Source organism: Sus scrofa, chromosome 3, assembly GCF_000003025.6.
Source record: "Sus scrofa isolate TJ Tabasco breed Duroc chromosome 3, Sscrofa11.1, whole genome shotgun sequence".
In the NCBI taxonomy this organism is placed as follows: Eukaryota; Metazoa; Chordata; class Mammalia; order Artiodactyla; family Suidae; genus Sus; species Sus scrofa.
In genome coordinates this window covers 4,059,682-4,084,274 of record NC_010445.4, presented here as the reverse complement: position 1 = coordinate 4,084,274, position 24,593 = coordinate 4,059,682, and the positions used below count along the sequence as shown (strand labels likewise).

At 57.6% G+C, this 24,593-nt stretch overlaps 1 protein-coding gene across 5 annotated transcripts in view; it reads left to right on the top strand.

The window, feature by feature from the left end:
- Nucleotides 4,670-24,593, top strand: part of FBXL18 (F-box and leucine rich repeat protein 18) — a 47,822-nt gene continuing 27,898 nt past the window's right edge. Inside the window, exons 1-4 of one of the 5 annotated variants that reach the window (XM_021086043.1) lie at nucleotides 4,670-4,840; nucleotides 10,530-10,745; nucleotides 13,920-15,463; nucleotides 22,110-22,328. In XM_021086043.1, coding sequence (XP_020941702.1) covers nucleotides 4,823-4,840; nucleotides 10,530-10,745; nucleotides 13,920-15,463; nucleotides 22,110-22,328 — 1,997 coding nt within the window. In that variant the 5' untranslated portion in view covers nucleotides 4,670-4,822. Of the gene's footprint in view, nucleotides 4,841-9,588; nucleotides 10,087-10,529; nucleotides 10,746-13,919; nucleotides 15,464-22,109; nucleotides 22,329-24,593 lie in introns of those variants that run through there. The other 4 variants (XM_021086045.1, XM_021086042.1, XM_021086046.1 and 1 more) reach the window with 4 other exon arrangements.

The following is a 24,593-nucleotide window of genomic DNA, read 5'->3' as shown; positions in this document are numbered from 1 at the left end:
GTTGTGGCGCAAGATCATGTCTCTGCATCACCAGGACGCGGGTTCGATCCCCGGCCTGGCGCAGTGGGTTAAAAGGGTGTGGTGTGGCAGTTGTGGCCTGGATCTAACCTCTGGCCTGGGAACTCCATATGCTGCCAAAAAGAAGAAGAAGAAAAAAAAAAAAAAGAGCCCTGGAGTTCCCTGGTGGCCTAGTGGTTAAGGATCCAGCATTGTCACTGCTGTGGTGTGGGTTCGATCCCTGGCCCAGGAACTTCTGAAGGCTGCAGACATGCTCCTCCCACCCCCATCCCCCACCAAAAAAAGTCACAGACTTTATTTTTTTTGCTTTTTAGGGCCACACCCGTGGCATATAGAGGTTCCCAGGCTAGGGGTCGAATCGGAGCTGTAGCCGCAGGCCTACACCACAGCCACAGCAACATGGGATCCGAGCCGCGTCTGCGACCCACACCAGAGCTGATGGCAATGCTGAATCCTTAACCCACGGAGCGAGGCCAGGGATCAAACCCACAACCTCATGGTTCCTGGTCGGATCTGCTTTTGCTGAGCCACAACGGGAACTGCGACTTTAATTTTTAGAGCAGTTTTAGGTTCACAGCCAAATTGAGAGGAAGGAACCCAGATTTCCATACACCCCCTCCCTCCACACTTGCGCAATCCCCTCCACCGTCACCACCCCCACCAGATGGACCATGGAGGAACCTGCATAGACACGTCCTGTCACCCCAGTGACAAATGACATTCACGTTCACTCCTGGTTTGCCCTGTGTGGGTTTGGATGTGCGTCTACCATTACAGTGTCATGCCCTGGAAAGCCTCTGAGCTCTGCCTGGCCCACCTGCCCCTGGTCCCCTAACCCCTGACAGCCACTGATCTTTTAGTGTCTCCATAATTTTTTTTTCCACACCTGCAGCATGTGGAAGTTCCTGGGCCAGGGATCGAACCCTTGCCACAGCAGGGACAATGCTGGATCCTTAAGCACTCGGCTATCAGGGTGCTCCGGGGTGGGGGTGCTGTGACGGTGGCCTATGCCTGGAGGCTCTCCGGGTGGGCGGGCTTCGTCCAAGGCCCTCTCCCTGCCTCGCCCACCTTCACCAGGCTCCATCCATGCTCCCTGCAGCTCCCAGCGCCCAGAGGGCTTTTCCTCCTGACAATACAGTTAAGGAGGCAGGACTGGAGGCCACTGGGTTCCGGCCTAGAGGTGACGTGGACAAGCTGCAGCTCTGCCCCTCGCCCCCGGGACCTGTGTCCTCTTCTGCAAGATGGGGTGATGCTTGGGTCTATCCCGCGGGGGCTGAGTAACACTTCGAGTGGGATGCCCTGGGTATGTGCCAGGTACATACAAACCGTGACTTAGGAATGGCCACTGCTGTCCTTTGTATTGGGAAAGAGTTGCTTTTCTCCAGACCCCACTTCCAGGTGGACAGGGGTGGGGGCGCAACAACAGAGACCCCTCGTCTTTGCCAGCATCACTTCCAGCCTCTGCCCCAGGCTCTCGACGACCCATGTGGCCCGCTGTGGACCCCCACCCTGGGCAGCCAGGTGCTGGCAGGGAAGGGCTCTCAGAGCACCAGCCCTTGGGGACGCGGTGAGGAAGTGTCACCCAAACCTGCAAAGGCCCGCGACAGCGAGAGAGCAGCGAGACCTTGAAGACGACTTCCAGTCCGAGTTGCCTAGAGTGCACCGAGTGGGGATATTTTTTCTTTTTTAAAAATGATTTTTATTTTTTCCCCTCATAGCTGGTTTACAGTGTCCTGACTCTTTTCGGGATTTCTAATTCAAATGTTTCTCAGAACTGCCCCGGGGAAACACGGGCCCCTTCCTCATTAGAATCAGCAGCAGTGGGCTTCCTGCTCTGGTGCAAATAGATTGGCGGTGTCCTGGGAGCAATGGGAAGAAGGTTCGATCCCCGGCCTGGCACAGTGGGTTAAGGATCTGGTGTTGCTGTAGCTGTGGCTTAAGGGGCAACGGTGACTTGAATCTGATTCCTGGCCACGGAACTCTGTATGCCTCAGGGTGACCAAAAAAGAAAAAAAAAAAAAAAAAGAATAAATAACAATGGTAGTGGTTACAGCTTCCAAGTCCTGAATGGCTCCTCTGGGCTGGACCATGGTATGTATTATCTCATTTAATCCACTCCTTATTTCACAAATGTTCAATGAGCGCCCGCTGCTGCCGAAGCCCCGCTCTAGCTGGGAAGAGAAAATAAGCATGTCTGCCCCAAGGGGAACCTTCCCTGATGCCAGCTTCTAGGGGGAGAGAAGCAATGGTTCAGGGAGCCAGGAGGACTAGAGGAGAGACCCGGGCTTCTGTGAAATTCCCCCAGGTGCCTGCCCGAGTCAGAGCTGGGATTCACGGTTGGGGCTTCACCAAGAGCTCTTTGATGCAAGGACTGTGTCTGTCCCCACCGTGGGCCACCCACAGTAGATGCCATCAGAGGCCTCTCGAGACTAACTGGCTCAACCCGATGAGGCTGGAGGGAAATGAGTCCCAGGGAGGGTTTGATATGAAGCTGGATGTACTGTGTTGAGAGTGGCTCCCAAAGATTCAGGTTTACCTGCAACCTCAGAAGGTGACTTATTTGGAAACAAGGTCTTTGCTGATATCATTAGTTAAGATGAAGTCATTCCGGCCTAAGGTGGATCTTAAATTCAACACGACTGGCGGAGTTCCCGTTGTGGCGCAGCAGAAAGGAATCCGGGTAGGAACCATGAAGTTGCGGGTTCCATCCCCGGCCTCGCTCAGTGGGTTAAGGATCTGGCATTGCCGTGAGCTGTGGTGAAGGTTATAGACTCGGCTCAAATCCTGTGTTGCTGTGGCTGTGGCGTAGGCTGGCGGGTACAGCTCCAATTGGACCCCTAGCCTGGGAACCTCCATATGCCGTGGGTGTGGCCCTAAAAAGACACACACAAAAAATCAACATGACTGGTGTCTTTATAAGAAGAGGAGAGGGAGTTCCCGTCGTGGCGCAGTGGTTAACGAATACAACTAGGAACCATGAGGTTGCGGGTTCGGTCCCTGCCCTTGCTCAGTGGGTTAACGATCCGGCGTTGCCGTGAGCTGTGGTGTAGGTTGCAGACGCGGCTCGGATCCCGCGTTGCTGTGGCTCTGGCGTAGGCCGGTGGCTACAGCTCCGATTCAACCCCTAGCCTGGGAACCTCCATATGCCGCGGGAGCGGCCCAAGAAATAGCAACAACAACAACAACAACAGACAAAAGACAAAAAGACAATAAAAAAAAAAAAAAAAGAAGAGGAGAGGCTACACACCCACCCACCAACCCACCCCCAATGTGTGTGCAAAGAGGAAGATGGCCCCAGAGGCAGAGCTCGGAGCACATGGCTACCAGCCCCGGAACTTCAAGGGTTGCTGGCGACCCCTGAAAGCTGGCAAGAAGCAGGAAAGGATTCTCCCTTGAGCCTTTGGAGGGAGCATGGCTCAGTCAACATCTTCATTTCCTTTTTTTTTTTTTTTTGCCATTTCTTGGGCCGCTCCTGCGGCATATGGAGGTTCCCAGGCTAGGGGTCCAATCGGAGCCGTAGCCACCAGCCCACGCCAGAGCCACAGCAACGCAGGATCCGAGCTGCGTCTGCGACCTACACCACAGCTCACGGCAAGGCCGGATCCTTAACCCACTGAGCAAGGGTAGGGATCGAACCCGCAACCTCATGGTTTCTAGTCGGATTCGTGAACCACCAAGCCACGACGGGAACTCCCCCTTTTTCTTTTCTGACCGTGCCCTCAGGAGATGGAAGTTCCTGAGCCTGGGATCAAATCTGAGCTGCAGCTGCGACCGACACCACAGCTTCAGCAAAGCTGGATCCTTAGCCCACTGTACTGGGCCAGGGAGTGAACCTGCACTACCTCAGAGACAGCTCCACGTCCTTAACTTGCTGCACCACAGTGGGAACTCCCCCATGAGCATTTTTATTAGTACATTTTTTTTTTTTTTGGGCTGTGCCTGTGGCATGTTGATGTTCCCCCAGCCTGGGATTAAACCTGAACCACAGCAGTGACAACATTGGTCCTTAACCCACTGTGCCACCAGGGAACTCCAGGAGGCAGGGATGCCATGAACTCACATCCTCAGGGATACTAGTTGGGTTTGTTACTGCTGAGCCACAACAGGAACTCCCTTCGGTAAATGATTTTTAAATTCAAAGGGTTTACAGGTGAGAGTATATCATCCATACAGTAATTTACCCAGAAAATATTTATTCAGTGCTCAGCTTTAGAGGTACCGGGACATACGGTTTATCGTGGGAGGACAGAAAAAAAAAGATGCAGTAGGTCAGATGATGCAAAGAACTATGGAGTTCTTTGAGCCCGCAATCAAACCCGAGAAAACACAGGATAAGGAGAGGATGAGGAGGCGATGCTATTTTCTGCGGGGTGGTCAGGGACCAGCTCTCTGACAGGTGCTTTCTGAACACCGCAGCCACTGGGACAGGCAAATGCAAAGCCCTGGAGGCAGGAGACTGCTGGGCCGGCATGAGGAAGCCCTTGTGGCCGCAAAGGGGCGCGCAGAAGGTAGAAAAAAGGGAGACGAGGTCAGAGAGCAAGCAGGGGCCGGCCAGGTTTCCCAGGCTCACCCCGCGCCCTAACGGGGCCGCGACCGCTCGCCGCACCCAACATGGCGGCCGCGCGCGGCCTGCCCGCGGGGAATCGGAAGTGCGTGTCAGTGGGCGCCGGAAGTGGAAGCGGCCCCCGCCCCCTGCTCGGGTCTCTGTGGAGCCGCGGACGCGCCGGCTTTGAGCATCCTGGCTCACCAGGCTGGAGGCCTCGGAGCTGCGGCTCCAGCGGCCGCGGCTCGGCCCGCCCTCGACATGGCCAGCTTCGGAGAGGTACGGCCTTCGCCTCGCTCTTCTCTCCTCCCTGTCCGGCGTTTTTGGCCCCGCTCGGTCCTCCCCACCCCGGCTCCGGGTCCCCTGCGTCCTTTCCGTCCCGCCCCCTATCCCGCTCCATCCTTCCCGTCCTCACCTCGGCTGGCTCTGTGCTTCCCATCCTGACCCCGACGCGGGGTCCGCTCGGGCCTTCCCACCCCCGACCCCGGCGTCGGCCTGTCTAGGTCCTTCCTGCGCTGACCGTGGCCTTGGCCTCGTCCGCTCCTTCCCATCCTGACCCTGGCCTTTCCCCTTGCCCCCTTCTTGTGCCATCCCGCTCCCTAGAGCCTCACCCTGTAGCCGAAGGCGTAAGCCCTCTCAACCTTCGGTTTTCCACCGCTTTCCCGCAGTCCTGATCCCCAGACTTCTCTCCCCTTTCCCTTCCCCAGAGTTTCCAGCTCCGCTAGGCCTCCCAGGCCCTCTTCCCATGGCCCCGTGCCTTTTCTCAGCCCTTGGAGCTCTGAGACGTTTCTCCTCCCTGCGCACTACCCATCTCCTCCTCCACCTCTGGACGTTCGGTTTCTGTTCAGCCCGCTTTTCTCTGAGTCTGTTTGTTCTGTGACTTGGAGGGTAGTGGGGGAAAAACTGTTTCACCTGGGGGACTCGTGACTTATCCTGAATTTCTCGCCCAGTGCTCCACAAATCTGTAATGTGGTGCAAGGTATTTTCTTTGCAGACCAGGATATGGGGTCTTCCCCCTTGTTGCTTCCTGACTACCTTCCTGTGTACCTGTGGGCACTTGTATTTGTAACAGTTACCCAGAAGTCAGACTGTGGAGTGTACCTCCTAAATCTTAGGGGCTTGCTTGTCCTCTGGGGACCAGGAGGGGAAGGCGCATGAGTCCCTGAAAGGTGACTGGGGTTTCTGACAGCTCTTCCTCACGGGAAGTGGATTTGACTCAGAAGTGCCTCTGCCTCCTGTTGTTTTGTTTTATGGCCCTGCTGCAGGCATACAGAAGTTCCCAGGCTCAGGTCCTGAACCTGAGCCGCAGCTGCGACCCACTTTGGCAGCGCTGGATCCTTCACCCCACTCCCCTGGGCTGGGGATGGAACCTGTGCTGCCACAGCAACCGGAGCTGCTGCAGTTGGACTCCTAACCCACTGCACCACAGCGGGAACTCCACAAGTGCCCCCTTGATGGAGGGGGAGAGTGTGGTACCTACCTACACGCTGGTGGTAGGACTGAAGGCCCAGAGAGTACCCGCTCCCCAGGAAGGGTCCGGCGGCGGGGGAAGCCTGGCTGCCTTTACAAATTCTGGGTAGTTGCGTGTGCTTGGCGGGGGCTGTTTCTGGGACCTTGGTCTTTTGTGGTGCTGGCCCCAAGGCCCCTCTTTTCCTTGAAGCACATGTCGGGACTTGCCCGGCGAGGCTTCTTGTTGCGTTGTGAGCATCTCTTGGCTTGAGGGGAGAGGGGGAAGTCTTGCTCTGTCCTGACGGGAAGTCCCGGTCCGTTTCTCTGGGATAGTCTAATTACTGATTGAGTGGTTGAGCTTATAATTGACATGCCATAAAATTTACACTTTTCTTTTGGCCGCACTGGTACCGTGTGGAAGTTCCCTGGCCGGGGATCAAACCTGTGCCACAGCAGTGACCCGGCCGCTGCTCCACAGGGGAACTCTTGGGCCACATTTACATGTTTAAAGTGCATAATGCAGTGTTTTTTGTTTTTTGTTTCTCTTTATGGCCTCACCCATGTCATAGGAAAGTTCCCAGGCTAGGGGTCGAATTGGAGCCACAGCTGCCGGCCTACACCACAGCTCACAGCAACGCCAGATCCGAGCTGCGTCTTTGACCTACACCACAACTCAGGGCAACGCTGGATCCTTAACCCACTGAGCGACGCCAGGGATCGAACCTGCATCCTCACGGATACTAGTCAGGTTCTTAACCCACTGAAGCCACAACAGGAATTCCCAATAATGCAGTGGTTTTAAAAAACACATTCACGTTTGTCCAACCATCCCCACTACCTGATGCCAGAATGCGGTGGTCCGATTTGAAAGTCCTTGCTGGGTTTAAAATGCAGCTACCCAGGGAGTTCCCGTTGTGGCGCAGTGGAAGTGAATCCCACTAGGAACCATGAGGTCGAGGGTTCGATCCCTGGCCTCAATCAGTGGGTTAAGGATCTGGTGTTGCCATGGGCTGTGGTGTGGGTTGCAGCCTCGGCTCCGATCTAATGTTGCTGTAGCTGTGGTGTAGGTCGGCGACTGTCGTTCTGATTTGACCCCTAGTCTGGGAACTTCCATATGCCTTGGGTGTGGCCATAAATAGAAAAAAAAAAAAGCAGCTCCCCAGGAGACTACTCCCTGAGTTTCTGAGGAGTTGGGCTCTGCCTTTTTTTTTTTTTTTTTTTTTTTTTGTCTTTTTAGAGCTGCAACTGAAGTGTATGGCAACACCGGATCCCCAACCCACTGAGTGAAGCCAGGGATTGAACCCGCGTCCTCATGGATACTAGTCCACTAGTTTTAACAGTTCACACGTGACGGAGATTGGTTTTACTCTCTGACCCTTTCACCCCCTCCTGCCTCCTGGCTTATTTAGTGTACATCCCTGACACCTCGTCAGTTGATTTGTAAATCCTGTGATTTCTTTGGGTGCCTGACTGATAGTAAACATCTGACGGGATTTTTTTTTGAGGGGGTGGGTACCTAGGTTTCAAATTACTTTATTAGTTTATTTATTACTTTATGTATGTAGGTATGTGTGTTTGTCTTTTTAGGGCCGCACCCATGGCATATGGAGATTCCCAGACTAGGGGTCGAATCAGAGCTGAAGCCACCGGCCTACACCACAGCCTCATCCTTAACCCACTGAGCAAGGCCAGGGATTGAACCTGTGTCCTCATGGATATTAGTCAGATTCCTTTCTGCTGAGCCACAGCGGGAACTCCCGGTACTTAATTTTGCTTAACTTTTTGAAAGATGTGACATGCTACACATTCTGAAAATGTGCATAAAGCACAGGTTATCAAGAAACTAATCTTTTTGAAGCCCTACTCTCCCAGCTGTTTTCATCTTGGCATCTGGTTCTAGCCGGATGGTTCCCGGATGCGCCTGACAAAGATCACCTGGCCCTGAACCGGAATTTCCTCAGGTTCCAGGCAGTGCCCTGCTGGGGCTTTCAGGACGCCGCACAGACCTTGCCTGGTGGTGGAGGAAAGGGCACTTTTAGGCCCAGCTGATCAGGCCGCGCCTTACATGATGCTTGTCCTCTGACTTTGGGTCATGTGGCTATTTTTTTTTTTTTTTTTTTTTTTTTTTGTCTTTTTAGGGCTGCACCCTCAGCATTTGGAGGTTCCCAGACTAGGGGTCGAATCAGAGCTGAAGCTGCCGGACTACACCACAGCCACAGCAACGCCGGATCCTTAACCCACTGAGCGAGGCCAAGGATCGAACCTGCATCCTCATGGATGCTAGTCAGATTTGTTTCCACTGAGCCACCACGGGAACGCCTGATTTTTTTTTTAGTTCCTGTAATGTCTAGGTGGTTTTAAGAGCAAGTCAGTATTCAGTAGTGTAACCGTGGAAATTATCTGCTGCTGGAGTTGCACAGGGTGTTTGGTGCCAGGTCCCGAGTGCTCTGCGGTGGCATTCTTACTTTGATGAACCTGCAGATTGGGGTGCCTCAGGCTGCTCAGTGAATTCAGGCCCAGCCCATCCCTCTCGTCCCCAGGACCCCAGGTACCAAGCTGTCTGATGGGGATCCCCCTGGTCCCAGCACCCCTCTGAAGGTGGAGTCCTCAGGTGGGGTCTGGGAATCTGATTTTTTTTTTTTTTTTTGGGCTGTGCATGGGACGTGTGGAAGTTCTCGGGGCCGGGGACTGAACCCACGCCGTAGCAGTAACCAGAGTCACAGCAGTGACAGCACCAGATCCTTCACCTGTTGAGCCCCCAGGGAACTCCAGAGAATCTGCTTGTTACCAGGGGCCTGGTATGGTAAATGATCGGGTCTGGGAAATTCTTCAGGAAAGTCACTCATGGTTTGAAGCACTAGACCCAGGATTCTGTGACCCGGGGCAGCTGTGGCCTTGGGTCTGATGCTGCCTTCTGCCCTCCTAGGGCGGGAGGAGGGAGCCAGGACTGCAGATACGTCCGATGGGAAGGGGGAGGTGAAGGCAAGTCTGGCTGCTGCCTCCTGCGAAGAAGGGAGGCTGGGAGGGCGACGCCGTGGAAGGGGTGGGATGTGAGGAGGAAGCCTCTCCAGGCTGGAGGGCTTGGCCGCGGGCGCAGCCTGAGTTCCCTGGAAACTCCTGGTGCTTGTGTGGGGTGTGCTGACAGGTCCTTCCTCCTCCGGCTTCGCGGTTGCCATGGCAGCAGCAGGGCTTTCCAAGTGGAAGAAGAGGCAGGCTGGAGGGGGCGGGCTCACGGACAGACTTCCCGGAGAAGGTGGTGGAAATAATTCCGAACACTCTCCTGGGAGTGTCAGAGAGGCAGCCCCTCAGGCCCCTTGAGAGGCAGGAGGTCCCTTTGGGGCATGTTGGGAAGGTCCAGGGACCCCCCCACGGGCTCTTCTTAGAGCATCCCCATTCCCTTGGGTTTTTGTTTTTTTTTTTTTAAAGGGCCGCACCCATGGCATATGAAGGCTCCCAGACTAGGGGTCAAATCAGAGCTACAGCCGCCGGCCTACACCCCAGCCACAGCAACGCCAGATCCGAGCCGCGTCTGCAAACTACACCACAGCTCACGGCAATGCTACATCCTTAACCCACTGAGTGAGGCCAGGCATCGAACCTGCAACCTCATGGTTCCTAGTTGGAGTCTTTTCTCTGCGCCACGGGGAACTCCCTCATTTCCTCGGCCTTGATCTGGGGATTTCACGTCGCACTAACACAGGTTGAGGCCCTCTTGGTTGTACAAGCCCCTCCCAGTAGGCCAGGAAGCCCACGGTAGCTAGAAAACTTTTTGCAGGTAGCTGCCAGAGCACAGTGGAGCAATAACTGTGTGGGCATCTTACTGGAAATGGCAGCACGGGTGTCTAACCAGAAAGTGTGATAAGTGGAGATAAGTTGTGCCATCTCTGTTGTTTGTTGTGAATCTTAAGATTTAAAAGTGTTCTTTGTCTGGTAGGTGCTGTGTCTTATTTATAAGGGCTTTATCGTTTCATTCTCACCTTTTACTCACCCCTGATAATGGTGCTGCAAAGAGCCGCGTCTGACCCTGTTCTGTGGAGCTGATGGTAACTCATTATACATCCCAGTGGCCCTGGGAGGTGAGACCCTGCTCTTATTGGTGAAGCCGAGTTAGCTTTCTCTCTTGATGGGCTTTTAAGCACACAGCCTGACATTTGGGGCAGAGGGGGGATAGCAGCTCTCACAGAGAGACAGCCTTGGCCAGTGGCTGTGAGTAGAGTCGGAAACCTGCCAGACTTGACTTTTAAGTAGGAAGAATCTCTTGTAAATTTCCAAAAAAAAAAAAAAGAAAAAGAAAAATTTTTGAGGAGTTTCCTGGTGGCTCAGCAAGTTAAGGATCTGGTGGTGTCACTGTAGCGGCTCTGGTCACTGCTATGGCGTGGGGTTTGATTCCTGGCTGGGCAAGATTGGCATGCCGTGGATGCAGCCAAAGAAGAAACAAAGAAACAGGAAAGAGAAGGGGCTTTTGAAGAATACTGGGGACCCTCGCTCCGCAGTTAAGATTTGGTGCTCCTTGTTTCAGGACATGTCCAAGGATGGTGACACTCCCCCTGCAGCGGCCGCCGTGGCAGATGGTGCCCACCTGCTGGGCTTCTCAGATGAGATCCTCCTGCACATCCTGAGCCACATCCCCAGCACAGACTTGGTTCTGAACGTGCGGCGCACCTGCCGGAAGCTCGCGGCTCTGTGCCTGGACAAGAGCCTCACGCACACCGTGCTGCTGCAGAAGGACTACGAGGTGAGGCTGTGCGTAGCTGGCACTTGGCGTGGGGCAGGATGGGGACCAGCTGGGTGCTTGATGGCACAGCCAGGCCCCGGTGGGTGCCTGCAGGGGGTGATGCCGAGGGAGCTGGGAGCACAGAGTCCTGGTGGGAGGCACCGCCTAACGCCCCCAGCAGCTCTGCGTCCTTGTCCTCACTTGGTGTTGGCAGTCTTTTCAGTTTTAGCCATTCTGACGCAGGGGACCAGGTATCTCATTGTGGTTTTAACCTGGCTTCCCTGATGACGGAGGCGTGGCTTATGCTTTCATCAGGTGCACAGACCATGTGTGTGTCCTCTGGGAAGTGTCTGAGCAAGGCTTTTGCCCGTTATTGTCTGTCTTTTTCCTCATGAGCTTTGTGTATATGCTGGAACAAGTCCTTCGTCAGATGTATGGATTGTGTATATTTTTTCTCATAGTCTTTGCCTTGCTGTTTCATTTATTAACAGTGTCTTTTCTTTCTTTCTTTCTTTCGTCTTTTGAGGGCCGCACCTGCGGCATATGGAATTCCCAGGCTAGGGGTCTAATCAGAGCTGTTGCCTCTGGTCTACGCCACAGCCACAGCAATTGCCAGATCTGAGCCACTCTGCGACCTACACCACAGCTCATGGCAACACCAGATCCTTAACCCACTGAGCAAGGCCAGGGATCGAACCTGCAACCCTATGGTTCCCAGTTGGATTCGTTTCCACTGCGCCACAATGGGAACTCCATTAACGATGTCTTTTGAAGAGCATAAGTTTTAAATTTTGTTGAAGTCCAATTTATTGAGTTTTTTTGCTTTTTTTTTTTTTTTTTTTTTTTTGTCTTTTTAGAGCTGCACCTGCGGCATATGGAGATTCCCAGGCTAGGGGTCGAAATGGAGCCGTAACTACGGGCCTACACCACAGCCACAGCAACACGGGATCTGAGCTGTGTCTACGACCTACACCACAGCTCATAGCAGCTCCAGATCCTTAACCCACTGAGCAAGGCCAGGGATCAAACCCACGACCTCATGGATGCAAGTCAGGTTCATTAACCACTGAGCCACGACGAGAACTCCCAATTTATTGAGTTTTTGAGCTCATGCTTTTTGTATTCTGTTGAGGAAATCTTTGTGAAACCTGAGGTCATGCAGATTTTCTCCTGTGCTGGTTTTTTTTTTTTTTCCATTTTTTAAAGTTTTTTTGGAGTAGAGTTGATATTTACAATGTTGTGTTGTGAGAACTTCTGCTGTACAACAAAGTGATTGAGTTACATATACACATAGCCATTCATTCTTTTCTTTCCTTTTCTCTTTTTCTTTCTTTCTTTTTTTTTTTTTTTTTTTTTTTTAGGGACGCACCCACAGCATATGGAAGTTCCCAGGCTAGGGGTCGAATCTGAGCCGCTCTGCGACCTATGCCACAGCTCATGGCAGCGCCAGATTGTCAACCCAGTGAGTAAGGCCAGGGATTGAACCTGCGTCCTCATGGGTACTAGTTGGATTCAGTTCTACTGAGCCACATGGGAACTCCCGCCAATGATGTATCTTAAACAGAGGTCTTGACCTTAATTCAAATTTTTGGAGACTGGGAGGGGCTCCTAACTGTTACTGCTGTTTGGGAAGTGATGCCTCTGCAACCTGGAATGAGGCCCCTGAGAGCTCTGGTTCTTTCTGTGAGAGACCTGTGCTCCTCCCCTGTGGGGGCTGAGCTTACTCCCCGAAGTGCAGGGTCAGGCTTCTGCCCGCAAGGGTTCTTTCCTGGATGGGATGGGGCGGGGCAGGCGCCCCAGCACAGACTCTTTGGAGCGTGTCCTTCGCCTGCACGGTTCCCTGGGTGGACATTTGCCCTGAGAAGTGATCAGAAACGTACACGGATGCTTGATGCTTTGTTTTCCAAAGGCCCTGGTGGCTGCTGGGCCCCGGCTGGACATACCGTGGCTCTCAAGCAATCCGGGCCAGGTGGTTTTTTTGGATGGCTTCCCCAAGATACATGGAGTTCCTGGGCGGGTCAGGGATCCAATCCGAGCCGGAGTTGTGACCTCTGCTACAGCTGTGGCAGTGCCAGACCCTTAACTCATTGCGTGGGCTGGGGTGGAAGATCTGTCCTGGCGCTGCAGAGACACCATCAGTCCCGGCTGTGCTACAGCGGCAACTCCCGGGCCAGATTTTTGAGGAACACTCATCACTGTGAAAGCACATGTCATGTAAAGGAAAGTAACAGGCAGAGCCTTCTTCCAGGACCTGCTTCCTTTGTGTGACTGGGGAAAAAACCCGCTTAACATGAAGCTTAACTGTCTTAACCATCCCCCGCCCCCGCCATCCCCAGGCACATGGAGCTCCTGGGCCAAGGATCAGATCTGAGCTGCAGGTGCGACCCGAGCCGTAGCTGTGGCAGTGCCGGATGCTCAGCCTTGTGTGCTGGGCCAGGGATGGAACCCACGTCCCGGCGCTTCCAGTGATGGCTGTCGTGCCACAGCGGGAGCGCTGCCATCTTGACCGTTTTTCAGTGTGCAGTTCCAGAGCCATAAATACATTCGCTCTTTGCAAAACTTTATGCCTCTAAGCAGACCCCCTGCAGCTACGGAGCAGTCCGTCCCATTCCCCTTTCCCCGGCCTCTGGGGACCTCTGTTCTCCTTTCCGTCACTGATGCTGCCTATTCCGGCAGTTTCATGCAGCATGTGGCCTGTGACTGACTGAGCGAGGATGGCGCTGACTGAGCACCCTGTCCTCAAGGGTCACGTAGCCGCGTCACAGCTTCGCGCCGGCCCGTGGGGAGTGGAATTCCACTCAGGGATGGGCCCCTCTTCCTCCCTGGACGGGTGGCGGGGTTGTTCGTGAGAGCAGTGCGGCCGCGACCGTCTGTCTCGGTCTCCGCTTTCAGTCCCCTGGGAGCACACCTGGCCGAGGGGTTGCTGGGTCACCTGGTGACTGTGTGTCGCCTTTCCAGGAGCCCCCAGACTTGTCCGCAGGGGCTGCCCCTCCTGCCGGCCCCTCCTGCCCGGGGCTCCCGACGGTTGCTGGAGGGGCGGAGGCCCCGGTTCTGGCCCCGAGTGTCCCTCCTTAGCTGGAGAGGGGCCGGGGTGGCCCCCTGACCGTCGTGGGGGAGGGCACGCCCCGGGGGAGCGAGGGCGGTGGGGGCGGCTGGCGCCTCAGCCCCTCTCCTCCTCTCCCGCCCTGCCCGCAGGCCAGCGAGGACAAGGTGAAGCAGCTCGTGCGGGAGATCGGCCGGGAGGTGCAGCAGCTCAGCATGGCCGGCTGCTACTGGCTGTCGGGCGCCACCGTCGAGCACGTGGCCCGCTGCCGCGGCCTGGTCAAGGTGAACCTGGCGGGCTGCCACCTGACCTCCCTGCGCCTCTCCAAGGTGCTGTCGGCCCTGCAGCACCTGCGCTCCCTGGCCATCGACGTGAGCCCCGGCTTCGACGCCAGCCAGCTGAGCAGCGAGTGCAAGGCCACGCTGAGCCGCGTGCGGGAGCTCAAGCAGACGCTGTACACGCCCTCGTACGGCGTGGTGCCCTGCTGCACCAGCCTCGAGAAGCTGCTGCTCTACTTCGAGATCCTGGACCGCACACGCGAGGGCGCCGTCCTGTCGGGCCAGCTCATGGTGGGCCAGAGCAACGTGCCGCACTACCAGCACCTGCGCGTCTTCTACGCCCGCCTGGCGCCCGGCTACATCAACCAGGAGGTGGTGCGCCTGTACCTGGCCGTGCTCAGCGACCGCACGCCCGAGAACCTGCACGCCTTCCTCATCTCTGTGCCCGGCAGCTTCGCCGAGAGCGGGGCCACCAAGAACCTCCTGGAGTCCATGGCCCGCAACGTGGCGCTGGACGCCCTGCAGCTGCCCAAGTCCTGGCTCAACGGCTCGGCCCTGCTCCAGCACATGACCTTCAGGCGGCCCTTCTACTTCAGCTTCAGCCGCTGCGCCCTGTCGGGCGGCCACCTGATCCAGCGCGTCCTCAACGGCGGGAGGGACCTGCGGAGCCTGGCCAGCCTGAACCTCAGCGGCTGCGTGCACTGCCTGGCGCCCGACTCCCTGCTCCGCAAGGCGGAGGACGACATCGACAGCGGCATCCTGGAGACGCTGGTGGCCGCCTGCTGCAACCTGCGGCACCTCAACCTGTCGGCCGCCCACCACCACAGCCCCGAGGGCCCCGGCCGCCACCTCTGCCAGCTGCTGGCCCGGCTGCGCCACCTGCGCTCCCTGTCCCTGCCCGTCTGCGCCGTGGCCGACTCGGCCCCGCGGGCCGACCGCGCGCCCGCCCAGCCCGCGATGCACGCCGTGCCCCGCGGCTTCGGCAAGAAGGTCCGCGTGGGCGTGCAGACCTGCCCCAGCCCCTTCCCCGGGCAGGCGGGCCCCCAGCCGGCCTCCGTGTTCTGGTCGCTGCTGAAGAGCGTGCCCTTCCTGGACCGCCTCGAGCTGATCGGCTCCAACTTCTCCTCGGCCATGCCACGCAACGAGCCCGCCATCCGCAACTCCCTCCCGCCCTGCAGCCGGGCGCAGAGCGTCGGGGACTCGGAGGTGGCTGCCATCGGCCAGCTGGCCTTCCTGAGGCACCTGACGCTGGCCCAGCTGCCCAGCATCCTGACGGGCTCCGGGCTGGTCAGCATCGGCCTGCAGTGCCAGCAGCTGCAGTCCCTCTCACTGGCCAACCTGGGCATGATGGGGAAGGTGGTCTACACGTCGGCCCTCTCGGACATGCTGCAGCACTGCAAGCGGCTGAAGGACCTCAGGTGAGGGCGCCTCTGTGGGCGCCGTGGGGAAGGGGGCGCCGGCAGGCGTTTGCAGGCCTGCCGAGACAGGCGGGGTGCAGACCCGCCCTCCAGGGGCTGAGAGTCTCGGGGCGGGGGCGCCTGACGGGTCGGTGTGCGCGGCACGTCATCCTGGCCCCTGGGGCGGTCACGAGGGGGACGTCAGTCTTAACTACAGAGCGGAGGGGGTGGGCGTCACACCTGGGCATTCTACCCAGCTTTACCACTGTTTTGGGGGGCGGGGAGAGGGGAGCTGTACTTTTTTTTTTTTTTTGTGGCATATGTAAGTTACTAGGCCAGGGCTCAAATCCAAGCCACATATGCCACCTACACCACGGCTGTGGCCACACCGGATCCTTAACCACTGCACTGGGCCAGGGATTGAACCTGCATCTCAGTAGCGACTGGCAGAGTGGGGAAGCCCTTGTGGCCCAGGGCTTCCCCAGGAGCAGGGCTGTGACGGCAGCGTGACTTTGTGGCTGGGGTCAGCTGCAGGACTCGGGACAAGTGGGTTTTGTGCGCTGGCCCGAGAACCTGACCGGCACCCATAATGGGTTCTCTGTGTGCCCTGGCTGCCGAGACCACATCTGATTGGAGCTGGGACCTGCCTGCCGGGAATGGGGGGCTCAGACCGCCGCCCTTCGCAGGACGGAGGGCCCGGACTGCCTTTTTCAGAGGATTCTGTCCTTCTCGCCTGAATCTCTCTCAGCGCCTCCCTTTTCGCTGGCTCGTCTCTGTCCAGTGCTTCCTCCACCCTGTCCCTTTCTCTGCCCTTCCTGTCACATCGGTGGCCTCTTGGGAAGGAGCAGTGATAAGTGTGTGGTCGGTTTGTCCACACGTTGTAACTCGAAGCTGCAAATGGATCATAAAATGCGTCCAACAGACACAAAACTACCAGGTCCACTGTCCTGTTATTCTGTTGGAGTCCCGTGATCAGGAATTGAATATTCCTTAGTTCCAGGAGCCTGAGTGAGCGTTTGAGTTCTAATCCAACTAAACTCAGAGCCGAGGTATTTCTGGATCTGTCATTTTTTTTGCGGGTGGGATCTTTTTTGTCCTTTTTTTAGGGCCACATCCACGGCATATGGAGGTTCCCAGGCTAGGGGTCGAATCGGAGCCATAGCCGCCGACCTACACCACAGCCACAGCAATGCAGGATCTGAGCTGCATCTGTGACCCACACCACAGCTCACGGCAACATTGGATCCTTAACCCACTGAGTGAGGCCAGGGATTGAACCTGCAACCTCATGGTTCCTAGTCGGATTCATTTCTGCTGTGCCACGACGGGAATTCCCTGGATTTGTCATTTTTGCCATCAGTTCTTTGGATTTCTGGTCACCCCATCAAACCTTGCACCTTTTCTAACCCTGCTATGGTGAACCACGTGATCCTCCTCCAGGACTGTTGGTTAAAAAGAGAGATTAGTGAGTGTGTGGAACGGTGAGCAAGCAACCAGGCCAAAGCGGCAGTCTGGGCCTGTTTGCTCGCTCACAGTTTGCTGATTACGGGGCGTTGATGACAGGGGTGGGTGGAGAGGCATGATGGGCTCGGGGTTGCTGAGGCTTCCGGCCTGAGCCCTTGAGCCGAGGGAGGAGGGCAGGGACCAGGCTGCCCACAGGTGAGTTTGAGGGGCCTGGGTCCCCCTGCAGGGCGAAGTTGTCCCCTGCCAGCAGGAACTGTCAGGAGGAGGAAGCATCAACAGAGGAGGCTGAGCAGGAGCCGGCGGGGGTGTGTGTTGTTCTGGAAGCTATGGGGGAGTGCACAGAGGCCACTGCTGTTTGCTTGTATCTGGGTGGCTGCCGGTGCTGTGCTGATGTTTCTAGGTATTTGACATTTTAACAACCCCTGCTGTGTAGATATTCTTGTCCCATTTTGCAGATGAGTCAGGTGGGGCCCAGAGGGTTGGTGAACTTGCTCAGGTGACACAGCTGGTCTGTGGGTGGCTGGGAGCGTGTCCTGGCTCACTGGGCCGTTGGACTTTGCGCAGGGGAACCCAGCATCGTTGAGTGGTCACCGAGTGGCTTTCGGGGTCTGGGTGGCCCTGTGGCCCAGGGCTTCCCCAGGAGCAGGGCCGTGACGGCAGCATGACTTTGTGGCTGGGGTCAACTGCAGGACTCGGGATAAGTGGGTTTTGTGCGCTGGCCCGAGAACCTGACCGGCACCCATAATGGGTTCTCTGTGTGCCCTGGGTGCTGAGACCACATCTGATCGGAGCCGGGACCTGCCTGTTCAGGACAAACGCTGGTTTCTACACCTTGGCCAAGTGGCCCCGTTCCTTTGGGTCCCTGTGGTTTTGGCAGGCCCAGCCCAGGAGGCTGGAGTGAGAGGCGCAGGTGGTACCCGCCCACCATGGGCAGGTGCTGCAGAGAGGCAAGGGTTTCGCGCTTAGGAGAGGCTGGCATGCCGCTCGCAGGGCCGCCTCCCTGGGCCTCCTCCCCGGGCAGCTCCTGAACTTCCCGTGGGATGTTTTGAGATGGTGGCGGCCACCGCCTCCACTGTCCCCACCAGCGAGGCCCATGGATTCGAGTTTTGTGCCAGCCGGGGCTCCTGGCCAGGAGCCGCCTCTGCAGCCAGGGCTGTGCAGCCAGGGCCGCTCCCGCGGGGAGACGGTGCAGGAACACCGTCCTGCTGGGGCTGCGCGTGCCACACCTCGGCAGTGGCGGGATTGCAAGCTGGATGGAGAGGGGCGCCTTCTTTCCCGAGACTGAAGAAGCCCTGCCTGGTGAGAAGCCCTGCCTGGCGAGAAGCCCTGCCTGGCAGGGGAGAGTGTTACCTCGTCACCCGGCTGCCCCTTGACCTGGGGACCAGGGCAGCTTCTGGGCAAGAGGCCTTCTTGGAAGCAGTTCCTGGGGGCCTGGATGCTGCTCGGAGCTGGGGCCGGAGAGCTGGGCAGGCAGGCGAGGGGGCGGCCCCAGCGCCTGCCTGTGCCCTCAGAGTATCCATGAGGCCAGGTGGTCTTAGGGAGCGAGCTTCAGAGGCCAAGTCCTTACAGGTCAAGGTTGAGGGACTGCTGGGCGAAGCCGCTTCCTCCTCCCCTGTCCCTAGTGCAGATGCTGCCGCCTCGTGGAGGAGCTGGCCAGGTGGGGACGGGGCACGCCCCCCCCCCCCAGGCCTGCCCCTGGGACGGGGGCCTCCTCCAGGGGGCGAGTCTAGTGGCTGGTGCTTTGAAAACACTGTTTGAAAGGCTGTAGACGCAGCTCTGTCTCCCCCGTCTCTATCCTCTGTCTGCCTGAGTAGCTAGAGCCCCAGCAGGTAGCATAGACCCGCTTCGCCACCTGGGGGCGAAGCATAGCCTCCTCCCTGCTAGGAACTTGGCACCTCAGCAGTGCCTGGCCAGCCCTTCCCACCCACCTCCAGCTCTGCCACTTCCAGGGCTGCAGAGGAATGCTACTGTAGGAGTTTTTGTCTCTTTCTCTCTCTCTCTCTCTTTTAAATTTTTTGCTTTTTAGGGCTGAACCCACAGCATATGGAAGTTCCTAGGCCAGAGGTTGAATCCAAGCTGCAGCCACCCGCCTTTGCCACAGCCACAGCAACTCAGGATCCAAGCCTAGTGCGCACCCTACACCGCAGCTCACAACACGCTGACTCCTTAACCCACTGAGCGAGGCCAGGGATCGAACCCACATCCACATGGTTCCTAGTCGGGTTTGTTTCCTCTGAGCCACAGCAGGAACTCCCTAGGTTTACTCTTTTTTTTTTTTTTGGGTCTTTTTACCTTTTCTAGGGCTGCACCCGCAGCATATGGAGGTTCCCAGGCTAGGAGTCTAATCAGAGCTGTAGCTGCCAAGCCTACGCCAGAGCCACAGCAGCTCGGGATCCAAGCTGCGTCTGCAACCTACACCACAGCTCACGGCAACGCCGGATCCTTAACCCACTGAGCAAGGCCTGAAACCTCATGCGTTCCTAGTTGGATTCATTAACCACTGAGCCACTACGGGAACTCCTACTTTTTTGTGTGTGTGGGAGGGGGTTACTTTTTTTTTTTTTAAAGCCACAAGTGGCGGAGTTCCCATCGTGGCACAAGGGAAATGAATCCGACTAGGAACTGTGAGGTTGCGGGTTTGATCCCTGGCCTTGCTCAGTGGGTTAAGGATCTGGTGTTGCCGTGAGCTGTGGTGTAGGCCGGCAGCTGTAGCTCCGATTGGACCCCTAGCCTGGGAACCTCCATATGCCATGGGTACGGCCCTAAAAAGACAAAAAAAAAAAAGAAAGAAAGAAAGAAAAAAAGGCCACACGTGGCTAGTGCTACTCATTTTGGTTACTGTTTTTTGTTTTTGATTTTGTTTGCTTTTTAGGGCCACACCCGCAGCATATGGAGGTTCCCAGGCTAGGGGTCGAATCGGAGCTGTAGCTGTCGGCCAACACCACAGCCACTGGGGGAGCTCCAACTGTAGGATTTTTTGAAAAGATAGAACCAAGTATGTTCAAACCTTTTCTTAAGAAACGTGAGCTTCTCCAAATAGCCGCACCGCAGCCAAGCCTTCTGCCAGCCCTCTGGGCTCAGGCCCTTCTTGTCCTTGGCCCCCGCTCCCTGACTTGCCCTGGGTCTTTAGGGGTGACGTCCACTCTGGGGCGTCCAGGGGCGAGGCTGTGCTCTCATCTGTGACCAAGCTTCTTTCCCTGGTGTTTGGGCCCCACGCAGCCCTGCCGGGGGCTTCCTTCTTGCCACACGGGCGCGTGAGGCTTTTCAAAATCCTATCGCAAAGGGACCTGCGTTCCCCCGTCAGCTTTATCATCAGGAGCTTCCTGGAAATTCTCCTTACATGTGATTAAAATAAAACAAACCAGTCTCACTGGGTGACTGGTGGCACCTGTGCAGGACAGCTCAGAACAGACCTAAGAGTAAGGTCCCTTCGCCGTCCTGTGCCTTGTTCGTGTCCCCGGGTGTTGGGACGACGGAGACTGGTGCACGAGGCCCACGCGGCTCTCGTAGGGGCCTGTTGATGACCCTCTACCCGCGTCCCGATCCGCCTCGCCCAGGGCGTCGCTGCGCGCAGAGCACCTGGGCTCTCCTTCCTCCCAGAAGCCTTGGGGGTGTTGGACGGCGACACCCTGTCCCCCATCCAGGCCCCCCGCCTTTCGGGGGTGGGGGTGGGCCTTGCTCATCTCAGAGGCGTCTCTCTCTCTCTTCACGAGCCCCCATGGCTGCAGACCCCTGTCTCAGGGCATCCCAGGAAGTCACCAACTTGGCCTTGTCAGTTTACGGGGAAAAACAGGCCTCCAGGGGGTCCCTGTGGGTCTTGTGTGGCTGCCTGCTCTGGGCAGATGTCTCCTCTAGTTCCACCAGCCCCGAGGGTGTCCGGGGCCTCCCTTCGGCAGTCGCGGGTGGGTTTTAAAAGCACCTCAGGAGTTCCTGTTTTAGCACAGTGGAAATGTGCCCGACCAGTATCCGCGAGGATGCGGGTTTGATCCCTGGCCCCTCTCAGTGGGTTAAGGATCTGGCATTGCCACAAACTGTGGTGTAGGTCGCAGACAAGGCTCGGATCCTGGGTTGCTGTGGCTGTGGCGTAGGCCGGAGGCTACAGCTCCAATGAGACCCCTAGCCTGGGAACCTCCATATGCTGCGGGTGCGACCCTAAAAAAAAAAAAAAAAAAAAAAAGGCACAGCTGTGCTTCCGTGCCTGTGAGGGGCGGAGGTACTGCTGACGGTTCCCGAGCTGGTCGCCAGGGCTGGCCCTCGTTAGCACGTTGTCTTGTTTTCTTCCGGGAGGTGCCGTTGCCCTGTGGTCTTGCTGGGGAATATAGTACAGAGGCTCTCTGGCTCTGTTAGTGCCCTCAGCGCCCTCCCCCGGCCTCTGCGTTCGTGTCCTGGGGCTGCCCTGACGAATGACCCGAGCCAGGTGGCTTAAGACAACAGAGTCGGGTTTCCTGCTGTGGTGCGGTGGGATTGGCAGCATCTTGGGAGCGCTGGGGTGCAGGTTCGCTTCTGGCCTGGCACAGTGGGTTAAGGATCTGGCGTTGCGGCAGCTGTGGCTTAGGTTGCAACCGGGGTTCAGATCTGATCCCTGGCCTGGGAACTCCCTATGCTGCAGGGCAGCCAAAAATGAAAAAAAACAAAACAAAACAAAACAGCAACCAAAAAACCCAACAGAGTCATCCTCCGGCAGTTGGGAGGCCGGAGGTCCAAGGTCCCTCTGGAGGTTCTGGGGGGCCTGTTCCAGGCCGGTCCCCCAGCTGCTGGCAGTGCTGGGTGTTCCCTGGCTTGTGGACGTGTCACATGGCTCCCTGGGTGTCCCTGACTGGATCCCACCCCAGTTCCCCACGACCTTTAGTCACCTCTGCAAACACCCTGCTTGCAGATAAGGCCTCAGGCGTCGTGGGTGCTGAGGGTTAGGTTGCAGCAGGTCTTCTGGGGGCCACAGTTGAGCTCCCACCCGCTCTCCTCTCGGCACCAAGCAGGCAGCGCCACCAACACAGCGATGTGGCTGGGTCTGGGGCAGCTGGTTGTGTCGGACCTGCAGGTGGACCTGGGGATCCGTGCCCTCGGGGGGCCGCGGTGTAGGCGGGCCGTGGGGATGCCGGTCTGGGCCCTCCTTAGCGTCCAGAGGCGTGCTGGGGGTCCCGGGCCAGGCGCGTGGTGGGCGGGCCCTCCCCGTGGTCTCACGCTGTCCCCTGTCCCCCCACAGGCTGGAGCAGCCTTACTTCAGCGCCAACGCCCAGTTCTTCCAGGCGCTGAGCCAGTGCTCTGCGCTGCAACGCCTGTGCCTGGTGTCGCGCAGCGGCACCCTGCAGCCCGAGGCCGTGCTGGCCTTCATGGCACGCTGCCTGCACGTCGTCGTGTGCCACCTCTTCACCGGCGAGTCCCTGAGCACCTGCAGGAGCCTCCAGCAGTCCCTTCTCCGCAGGTGAGTGGTGGGCGGGCCCACTTCTCCAGCGTGCTCGGACCCAAGTCACCCGGCATGGCCCGTGCTCCCAAGGGACAGATGTTGGAGCCGGGACGAGTGCGGCGCCCCTGATCCACCTGCAGCCCTTAGGATCCCGTCCCCTCCCCCATCTCGTCCTTTTTCTGGGCAGGACTCGCTTCCAAGGCCCCGTCCTGCCCGGCCGCCTGTTTGCCGGCCTCCGTAGTCCCGGCTCTCGTGATCCCGGGGCTTCCCGAGAGCACCGGCTGGCTGTCCATAGAGTATCAGCCGTTGGTGTTTCTGTTGAGAAGGAGTCCATCCCGCCCCTGCCTCCGAATCCCTCCCCACCTGCCAGGATCCCCGCCCTCTGCCCCTTCTCTGCTCGGAAACCCTCCCTCCAGCAGCTGCCAGCCTGGCCCCCGCTCCCTGCTCCCCGCTCCCCGGCGCGGGGCCGTGGTTGCTGAGACTGCCAGCCCTGGGTGACTGGGGCCACCTCAGGCAGTGAGGACAGTGGCACCTGGGCTCCTCCCTCACGGCCTCCAGTCTCCCTGCCTCCGTCGTTGGGGGCGTGTTCCTCGTGGGAGCCCCCCCTCCCCGTGTCCTGCGTGTTTTGGTCCTGCCTTTTCTGGTATCCGGAGCCTTCCTGACGTTGGAAGGGTCAGAGCCCTGGATGGGGGGGTGCTGGAGCCGCGCGGCCTCCCAGCCCTCCTGCTGTCCCCCTGCTGTCGCCCTGAGCCGGTGGGGGGGGGCGCTGGCTCTCGGTCGCCCTTGCCAAGCCTTTTCTACGCAGATGGGCAGCTGCGTGCGTGTCTGGTCTGCCCGCTTCTTCCTGACTCTGGATTTGCCTTTCACTTAATGACGTGTCTTGGAAGTCATTCCCTCTGAGCTCATCCGGCCCCGCCTCATTCTTTTTTTTTAAGGGTTGATTTGCAGTGTTGTGTCCGTGTCTGCTGTACAGCAAAGTGACCCCGTCCTACGCAGACACAGATCCTTTTTCTTAGCTTATTCTCCATCGAGTTCCGTCGCAGGCGGCTGGATACAGTTCCCCGTCCCGTACAGCGGTTCTGGCTCGCTCTTTTTGCAGTGCTGCATTTTTAAAAATTGTGGGAAAGGAGTTCCCGTCGTGGTGCAGTGGTTAACGAATCCGACTAGGAACCATGAGGTTGCGGGTTCGGTCCCTGCCCTTGCTCAGTGGGTTAACGATCCGGCGTTGCTGTGAGCTGTGGTGTAGGTCACAGACGCGGCTCGGATCCCCCGTTGCTGTGGCTCTGGTGTAGGCCGGTGGCTACAGCTCCGATTCAACCCCTAGCCTGGGAACCTCCATATGCCGTGGGAGCGGCCCAAGAAATAGCTAAAAAGACAAAAAAAAAAAAAAAAATTGTGGGAAAATACACATAACACACCTTCCCATTTCAACTGCTTTTTTTCCCCCCCGTTTTAATGTTTTCATCATTCTGACCTGAAACCATCCGCATTAACCACTAGCCCCCTCTCGCCTCCCGCAGCCGCTCCTTCTCCTTTCTGCCTCCAGCCTGGGGACCTCCTGCAAGTTTACCCACGTAGGCTTTGCTCTTTGTGTCCGTCTTTTCCTCTATGCCTTTTGGCATTTAGGAGACTTAAAAACAGAAATAAAGGCTCATCCTATGTTGACTGAAATCAAGCCCCTTTGACCCCCTGAACCTGCCAGTGTGCGTTTACCTTTTAAATGTTGGGGATCCGTTCAAGGACCCGTGAGGAGCGCGGCGGCGCTTTGTTCCCTGGGTTTGCGGCGTCCGTGAGTGTGTGACGTGGCGTCGGGGCCGGCGGCCCGTGCCGTCCATGCAGCTTTGGTTTGAGATCTGCCGCTGTGACCCCCGTGGAGCCAGTGGCACCCTGTTAGGTGCTGTGAGTAGGGCTCCCTCTGCACCCCGGTTCTGCAGGGGGGTGTCTGGCGCATGTAGTGTCTCTCTCCCCGCGGGCTTCCCCGCGGGCAGGCTGGCAGGTCCGGGTGTGCAGGCGCTGCCCAGGTGCCTGTTCTCCCAGGTGGTCCCCGGGCCAGGCCTCCCCTGCGGGTCTGTGAGTTCTTGGCCTGTGTCCCTGCCCGTGCGTGACACTGCCAGATGCTTCCGGGCCTCCTGCCGCCGGAGCGTTGTCCGATGCACTTGTTGCCTGCCTGTCTGTGACTTCTCTTCACGTCCCTTGGGGACTCCGCTGTCGGGTTTCCTTGGGGGGCGGGGGAGAACCTGGAGGGGGCCCATGGCTCTGGTGTCCTGAGGCTGCTCCTCTGCT